We start from the raw sequence: 9223 nt of genomic DNA, 5'->3' as shown, positions 1-9223 counted from the left end.
TCAACAACATCTACAGATGATACCATTGAGAAAAGCACTTTTTACATCCATTTGGAAAAGTTCAAAGTCTAATGAGCATGCATACGCAAGAAGTAATCTAATTGCCTCCAATCTAGCTACTGGAGCAAAGGTTTCTTCAAAGTCAATACCTTCTTCTTGATTGTACCCTTGTGCCACTAATCTTGCCTTGTTTCGAGTAATTATACCATTTTCGTCCATCTTATTCTTGAATACCCATTTGGTTCCAATGATACGTTTGTTTCCCGGATTAGGAACAAGCTCCCAAACATCGTTTCGCTCGAATTGATTTAGCTCTTCTTGCATGGCAAGAATCCATTGATCATCTTCTAGTGCTTGAGATACCTTGGAAGGTTCTATTTGTGAAACAAAAGCCATATGTAAGCAAGCATCTTTGAGATTTAATCTTGTTGAAACTCCTTGGCTAATATCACCAATAACTTTGTCAATAGGATGATCTCTATGAGTTCTCCATTCTTTTGGTAGATCATTGGTGTTTGATTCTTGTTGTACGCTTTCTTGTTGAACACTTTCTTGTTGAACTTCCGGTGCCTTCACAATTGTATCATTTGAAAGTTCTTCCGGTGCCTTCACAATTGTATCATTTGAAAGTTCTTCCGGGGCCTTCACAATTGTATCATTTGAAAGTTCTTCCGGGGGTAAATCTAAAGGATCATCATCATCACAAACAACTATTTCCTCTTTGGAGGTGTTAGTCTCATCAAAAGATACATGCATGGATTCTTCAATAGTTAAAGTTCTTTTATTATAAATTCTATATGCTTTACTAGAAAGAGAATAACCAAGAAATATACCTTCGTCGGATTTCTCATCAAACTTACCAAGATTGTCTTTGTCATTGTTTAGAACAAAGCACTTGCATCCAAAAATGTGAAAGTGAGCAATGTTTGGCTTTCTTCCTTTGAAGAGTTCATATGGAGTCTTCTTTAAGATAGGTCTAATGATTACTCGATTTCCAACATAACATGCCGTACTAACCGCATCCGCCCAAAAATATTTAGGAAGATTTGCATCACTAAGCATTGTTCTTGCAAGTTCCACTAGAAACCTATTTTTCCTTTCGACTACTCCATTTTGTTGTGGAGTTCTTGGTGCTGAAAAATTATGAGAGATACCATGTTCTTCACAAAATTCTTCAAACGATGCATTTTGAAATTCTCCACCATGATCACTTCTTATGGATACAATCTTTAATGATTTTTCATTTTGGATTTGTTTTGCATACTTCTTAAAGGCTCTAAAAGCATCACTTTTCTGCACAAGAAACAAAGTCCAAGAATATCTAGAATAATCATCAACAATAACTAAAGCGTATACATTACCTCCGAAGCTTCTTGTCCTTGATGGACCAAATAAATCCATATGCAACAATTGAAGTGGTCTTGTTGTAGTCACCACATTCTTTGGTTTGAAAGACGATTTGGTTTGCTTTCCCTTTTGACAAGCATCACATAGTTTATCTTTGACAAACTTTATCTTAGGTAAGCCAATAACAAGATCATGTTTGGTTAACTTATTTAAATGATCCATATGAATATGGGCTGCTCTTTTATGCCATAACCATGATTCATTATTGTTTACCAAAAGACATTTTACTTTCAAAGATAAATCATTTAAAGAAATCATAAAAATGTTATTAATTCTTGTACCTTTGAGTTTTACCTCATTGGTGACTTCATCGATGATCAAGCATTCTTCCTTAGTGAATTTGATCTTGAAGCCTTTGTCACAAAGTTGGCTAATGCTTAGAAGATTATGCTTTAGTCCTTCAACATAAAGAACATCTTCAATGGATGTGAAAGGTGGTGCACCAACTTTGCCTTTGCCAAGAATTCTTCCCTTATTGTTGTCTCCATAAGTGACAAAACCCTTGGCCTTTAACCTTAGATCTGAAAATTGGTTTAAGTCACCCGTCATATGCTTTGAACAACCACTATCTAGATACCATAGGTTTGAAGTGGTCTTCAAGCATACCTACAAAACAAATTAAGTTTTGTTAGGTACCCAAATGGCTTTGGGTCCATCATAGTTAGTTCCTTTCTTCACCCATACATAATGTCCACTAGGAACACTAAAGTTCCTTACATAACAAGCATTGGGTGTGTGACCAATAATACCACAATAAAAACAAGTAGGTTCAAAGTTACTTCTATATCTAGGAGGATAAGATTTCTTCTTAACAAAGTTCTTCCTTTTAGGATAATGTTGCATTACTTTAGGCTTGATCACTTTCTCTTGAATTGGTTGGTTACTAGCTTTGACAAAGATAGTCTTGTTGGATGTTGGTTTATCAAATTTAGAGAAACCAAGTCCGCTCCTATCATTGGAGTATCTTTGTGTGCTAAGAACATTTTCCAATCCAATTTGCCCTTTTTCATATCTTTCTAAAACACGTTTTAATTGGACAATTTGGAAGGAAAGTGATTCACAATTCTTGCATGCAACATTATCTTCTTGAACACTAATCATTTTTTCTTTGTCATCTTTATGTTCTACTTCAATTATCTTAACTTTCTCTTCTAATGATGATATTATTTTCTTTTGAGATGAGATAGTTTTATAGAGAATTTTGCACTCATTTAACAATTCATTTATTGCACCTTGTGCACCATTATTAAAAAGAGAATCATCGTAACTAACCTCGCCTTCTTCATCATCGGAGTGGTGTGATGCCATCAATGCTAGATTTGCACTTTCGTCACTATCGGAGTCCGATGAAGAACTTACTTCATTATCTTCCCATGCTATGTAGGCCCTTTTCTTTTTGAATTCCTTCTGGCCTTTGAATCCATTCTTCTTAGAAAGTTTTGGACATTCCGGCTTTATGTGTCCTTGTTTCCCACATTCATAGCATGTTACTTCTTGTGATGAAGTGGATGCTTCTTTATCCTTATGCTTTGAGAATTTCTTCCTTTTGACAAAGTTAGCATTATCAATATTATTTTTATTACCAAAAAATTTGCCTAACCTTTTTACAAGAAGCATGAAGTTTTCATCTTCATCCGATGTATCTTTCATTTTGCTTTCCTTTGAATCTACCTTTAATGCAATGCCTTTGGATTTCTTCTCTAAGTTTTCATGCTTTTCTAATCTTCCAAGTTCCGTCTCATATTCTTGAAGTTTACCGAACAATGTTGCGGAAGTCATTCTAGATAGATTCTTTTTCTCGGATATCGCTGTTACTTTCGGTTGCCATTCTCTAGTTAAGGATCTGAGCACTTTAAGATTAAGTTCTTCGGTAGTAAGAGTCTTACCAAGTGCCTTCAAGTGATTTGTCAAATGTACGAATCGTTTTTGCAAATCGAGAATAGTTTCTCCGGGCTTCATTCTAAACAGTTCGTACTCTTGACTTAAAGTATTCAACCTTGATCTTTTAACTTCAGCGGTACCTTCATGAGTTTCTACAAGAGTATCCCAAATTTCCTTTGATGTTGTACATGTTGATATTCGGAAGAATTCATCCATACTAAGAGCACCATGAAGAAGACTGATCGCCTTTTTGTCAGCAAGAACCCTTTTTCTATCATTATCATCCCATGACGCTTTAGGTTTCTCCGATCCAACACCATCAACGACCGTTGTAGGAACATGAGGACCTTGTAGGACAGCCTCCCAAACTTCTTCTCCTTGTGCTTCTAGATGAGCCTTCATTTGGATTTTCCAAAAGTCAAAATATTCACCACAAAACAATGGAGGCTTGTTGTTAGAACCACCATCTTTGAAAACTGGTCTTTGATTTGCGGAAGCCATTCTGGATCTTTAGGAACAAGTTACCTATAACTTGCTCTGATGCCAAATGTAAGTATCAGATGTGCCTAAGAAGGGGGGGGTGAATTAGGTGATGGTAGATTTTTGTTCTTTTATTCTTTTATGATCTTGTTGAGTGTGTTGAAAGCAATAAAAGCGGAAAGTAAATGAACACACGATGTATACTGGTTCCCCTCACAGGTCGAGAGTACTCCAGTCCCCTTGCCAACAAGCAAGAGATTTTACTATAATGTTATGACTCTTACAAGACTCTTCCTAGTCCTTCTAAAGAGACAACCACCAAGAACACCCTTCTTGGATTTCAATAAGTCCTTAAGAGAACAACCTCCCTAAGGATACCTCTTGTTTCCAAAACTATGGACAACAAGGTTACAACCTTACAATCTTATATCCACACTTGGAACAATAAGATGTAATCAATACAAACATAAAGAATTACAAGTGATTGAATATATTTGGTAATAAGTAAAGTTTTCTCACAATAGATTATTATGTATTCAATGGAAATGATGAAGAAAATTTTCTAAGTATATGAAAGTGTATGCTGAAAATTTTCTTTAAAGAAGTTTGAACACAATGGAAATTTGAGAGCAAGAGCACAACAAAATGATTATGAAAAATTGATAGTATGTGTGTTTTTTTCAAAAGGAATAAAGAAGCCTTTATATATGATAAAACACCCTTCCAAAAGGCTGCAAAAACATTTTCAAAAAGATGCAAACTCATGGCTAAAAAGAAATTTCGTATGGCTGAAGAAATAATGAAAAGATGTGATGCTTCAGCAGTAATCGGTTACCAGAAGTAGGGTAACCGGTTACCCAATTGCAACGTTCATATTTTTCAAATTTTTAACAGGGTAACCGATTACTGAAACCAGGGTAATCGATTACCCATACAAAAACCAGAGAGAGATCTTTTGAGAAACTCAGTAACCGGTTACCAAAGCTTCAGTAACCGATTACTTCAACTACAAAACCAAAAAACACTTTGAAAAAAACTTTTTATGTTGAAATGAGTTTTACCAAAAGCCTTTTAAATGCAATGCATGTTATGTGTGATATTTCCATTGATTACACAATTATATCTAAGTGAGTTTTTCTTTAACTTATTTACCTTACAATTGATCAAGATATATTGAAGATTAAACTTGTATATTGAGAGAATTCTTGATCCAAGTCCTTTGCCAAAAGCTATGGTGATGTTTTGTCTTCATCAAAAACCCTTGAAGAAGCTTGTCTTCACAGTTTGTGGTGATTTTGCTTGTTGTGGCCTGAAATTCACGTCACTAATGAGCTTATTTTTTGTAGTGGGGCCCGAACCCGCCCAGCCCGGCCCGTTGTCCACCCCTATCTCCCGGTAGTGGAATGGAGGGTGGTTTGGTAAGCTCAGAGGACGCTGTGTAGTTCCTCAACCCATTCTTTTTTTATTTCGTCCAACCTCCTTTTGAGGCCTCTTAGGATCACTCTGTTAGCGGCTTCGGCCTGCCCGTTTGTCTGGGGATGCTCGACCGACGCAAAGTGCTATTTTCTTTCTAATTTTTCGACGAATTCCTGGAGATGTTTGTCGGTGAACTGAGTGCCGTTGTCGGTGATGATGGCCAGGGGCACTCCAAACCGAGTGAGGATGTTTCTTTTATAGAAACGCAGTATGTTCAGGGATCTGATTTTAGCCAATTGTTCGGCTTCGATCCATTTAGTGAAATAATCGATGACGACTATGAGGTATTTGTTTTGGTTGCTTCTGGTCACGAACGGTCCGAGGAGGTCCATGCCCCACCATGCAAACGGCCAGGGGGATGATAAGGAGTTAAGCTCATTGGGGGGTGTGATGTGCATGTCCCCGAAACGCTGGCATTTGTCACATCTCTTTACGTATTTCTTTGCGTCGTGTTGCATGGTGGGCCAGCAGTATCCTGCCCGTAGTGCTTTCTTGGCGAGGGATCTCCCTCCCAGGTGCTGGGAGTTGATTCCTTCGTGTATTTCCCGAAGTACATAAGGGGCCGTGCCCTCGTCAATGCATTTGAGGAGGGGGATGGAGAACCCTCGTCGATATAATCGATTTTCGACCAGGACGTACGAGCAAGCCCTTCTTCTGATAACGACGGCTTTCTTAGGATCATCAAGCAGGAGTTTGTTCCTCAAATAGTTGTATACTGGGGTCATTCAGAAGGACGCGTGTTCGATCGCGTTTACGTGGGTTATTATGGACGGAGATTCGGTGATAGGTCTGGGTAATATTTCTTGGATCACGGACTTGTTACTGCACTTTTCCTTGTGCTAGCTAGCTTTGATAGAACATCTGCCCGGGCATTGTGTTCCCTTGGAATATGCTTTACTTTGGTGTTCTTGAACCGGGCCATTCTTTTGCGCACGAGGCTCGGGTATTCAGCGAGATGGTCGCTCTTGACTTGATATTCACCCGAGATATGGGATGCCACCAGTTGGGAGTCGGTGAACACTTCGATCTCCTCGGCTTCGAGGTCGTCGGCGAGATGTAATCCTGCGAGCAGTGATACTTCTATCAGGGTCTCTTATCCGTTTTCTAAGATAATACCTGCCCCTCTTCTAGACGGGCTCGAAGCTCCGTCCACATATAAGGTCCACTTCTTGCCATCTCGGCCACAAAGTCCAGTAGAACTTGTGCTTTAAGAGCTTTCCTCCCTTCGTACCTTATGTCGAATTTTGAAAGTTCTAGCGACCAGCGGAGCATCCTTCCGGCCTTATCGGGGCGTCAGAGCAATTGCTTTATAGGTTGCTCGGTACGCACGACTATGGTGTGTGCCAGGAAGTAGTGCCTTAATCTCCTGGCCGCATTGATTAGTGCGATTGCGACTTTCTCGATCTGTTGGTATCTGACCTCGGGGCCTTGGAATGCTTTGCTCATGAAATAGATAGGTCTCTGTCCTTCAGGGGTCTCTCGGATGAGGGCGGCGCTGACCGCTTCGGTGGCGACGGCTAGGTACAAGTAAAGGATTTCTCCAATGTTAGGCCTCGAGAGGACAGGTGGGCATGAGAGAACTTGTTTGAGATGGGAGAGGGCACGTTGGCATTAGTCTGTCCTGTCATACCCTAATTTTTGACCCCCTTGAGATGTCACACCTCCAGACTTTTCATCAAATTAAAACAAATACACAGAGCAGTCACTTCTTCCTCTTGTACTTAATCGAGGATGTCCAAAGGACAAAAGAGCTCAGGAAAAGGATCAATCAATAGAAGGATTAGTCTCCAATACAATCATAGGACTCAAAACTTTCATTTTATTCACCTATAATTGATTAGACACCAATCATCTGGACTCAGGTTTGCTTAGTTCACCAATATAGGGTTTTGAGCCCATCAAGGACTAAAATCAGGGACCACACTTGGGAAGCCCTAGAAAGCCCCAAGAAATCATTCAAAGGCTTCAATTATCTTCAAATGATCCATATGACAATACCCATAAGGCATTACACTTCAATTCAAGATCTACAGTCATCAATTTCATCTGGTCGACAATTAGGGTTTTTGACCTAATTCACCAAGATAGTTGACTTTTAATCAGGACATGGATCCAAAACTCAAAACATAACTCAAGAGCTTCTATTACCTCAATATAATCCATTCATATTACTCATTTGAGGTGGAGAACTTGATTCATCATCAAAGTCCAAGATTTCACTTCATTTGGAAAAAGTCAACTATGCAAGATCACCTTTGACTTTTAGGATTTTTGGCCAAAACATGACTTTTTAAGATCAATATCATCAATATATGATTATTAAAGTCATTTGGCAAAAGAAACTCAAAAAAATTCATCATGGATCAAAAAGTCAGGAATTAGGGTTTTTAAGGGTATTTTGGAAACTCAAAATTTTGCTTACACACTCAAAAATCTCACAAAATGAAAGTTGTAGATCTTGCAAAATAAAACAACATCCTACAGTGCAACTTTTTTCAAGAAATCAATCATTTAAGAGATTTGGGAATTTTGAAGTTTTAGGTCATAAAAACTTAGAAAAATTCTAAGTGTTTTTAACCTAGTTTTCTTCCAACTTTAGGCCCATTTTTCACAAATCTCCCAAATGATTCTGTAGATGTTTAGGGCTTTCCAAATTGTGCTCAACCTTCTCCAAATTCATTTTGAGCTAGGAGTTATGCGTGTTCAAAGTTGGCCTCATGAAGTAAAATTATAGGTCATGTACAATTTGAAACTTTGCATTTTTGTGCATATGGCTTCACTAATGGATGGTACACGACCCATAATACATCTGAAAACATACCATTCATCCATTTCCACCATGGCATAATAATTGAAGAAGATTCCCAAAAGCAAGAGCATGTGATTATGTAATCATTACTTTTGAGAATTTATGGTAAGTAATGATTCATCAATTGGAATCTTTTCCTAAGACAATAGAAAGCCTCTACATATCAGAAATGTTACCCAAGATCAGATAAGATCAATGGATAGGGATCTAGCTCGGTTTGGCCATCATTACATTTTGGAGATTCCTTGAATTTCTTCATGGCCAAGAAACCAAAACTCTCTCATTAAGCAATCTCACTCCCTCAATATGTGCAGAACTCTTCGCCTATAAATAGAAGTGTCATCCTTCATATTAATCACACCAAAGCAACCATAACTTCTTGCTTTCTCCATTTCTCCCTCTTGCTTATAGTTTTCAAAAGTTCTTTGGCAAGAAGAATCAAATTCTTCAAACCAGGGCTCTTCTTTTGAAAGTAAGCTTTCCGACATCTTAAGGAGGTTCATTGAAGTTGATCCAAGCATCAGGATCACTTCTGTAAGTGGGGGAACACTATTGTTGCTTTCATTTTGAAGCTCGTGCAGTTGGAGGCCAATAGAGCAATTCAGAAGGTGTCAAGCTAGTCCAAGCATCCAAACACATTCCTTAGGTGGTAGTGAAGCTATCCAGATGCCTGCAGCACATCTGTAACCACAGAATCACCAACCTCCAATATCACTTGAAGCTCAAAAAGAAGGTTTCGAGTAGAGAGTCTCAGAGGCATTCAAGTCTCAATAAGCATTCAGATAGCTTCATTGAGTCACTAGGAAGATTTTAGGGTTATTCATACAAGCCCATAAATTCTCCAAGAGCCTCACGACCCTCATTTTCAGAGGTAAGTTTCCCAGCTCCATCTCTTTAATTCATGTACTCTTTTTGTTAAAACTCGATACCATTTCATTCAGCATCATCAGAGGATTAAAAACCCTCTATCATCAGTCATTTATACTTCAGCATAGCCATTTAATTTAATTTTCAAATTTTAGGGTTCTTCACGTATTTTAGATAATTCAGTAGATGTAGTTAATAGAAATTCATATTAGTTACATATTTGAAATCGTGAGAGAAATTAGAACAAGTTTGGTGTTTACATCATTTGATTTGGTTGAGAAACGAGAGAGTTGGACTTTCAAA

General features: G+C 38.2%; 1 protein-coding gene across 1 annotated transcript; it reads right to left on the bottom strand.

The window, feature by feature from the left end:
- Positions 1-396, bottom strand: LOC131604380 (uncharacterized mitochondrial protein AtMg00820-like). The gene has a single exon (XM_058876825.1). It carries the CDS (start codon positions 394-396, stop codon positions 1-3), a length of 396 nt encoding a protein of 131 aa, XP_058732808.1.
- Positions 397-9223: the final 8827 nt, after the last annotated feature.

This window comes from Vicia villosa, linkage group LG5 (genome assembly GCF_029867415.1).
Source record: "Vicia villosa cultivar HV-30 ecotype Madison, WI linkage group LG5, Vvil1.0, whole genome shotgun sequence".
Lineage (NCBI taxonomy): Eukaryota > Viridiplantae > Streptophyta > Magnoliopsida > Fabales > Fabaceae > Vicia > Vicia villosa.
Note: the sequence above shows the minus strand (reverse complement) of the source record. Positions and strands in the feature narration are given on the sequence as shown.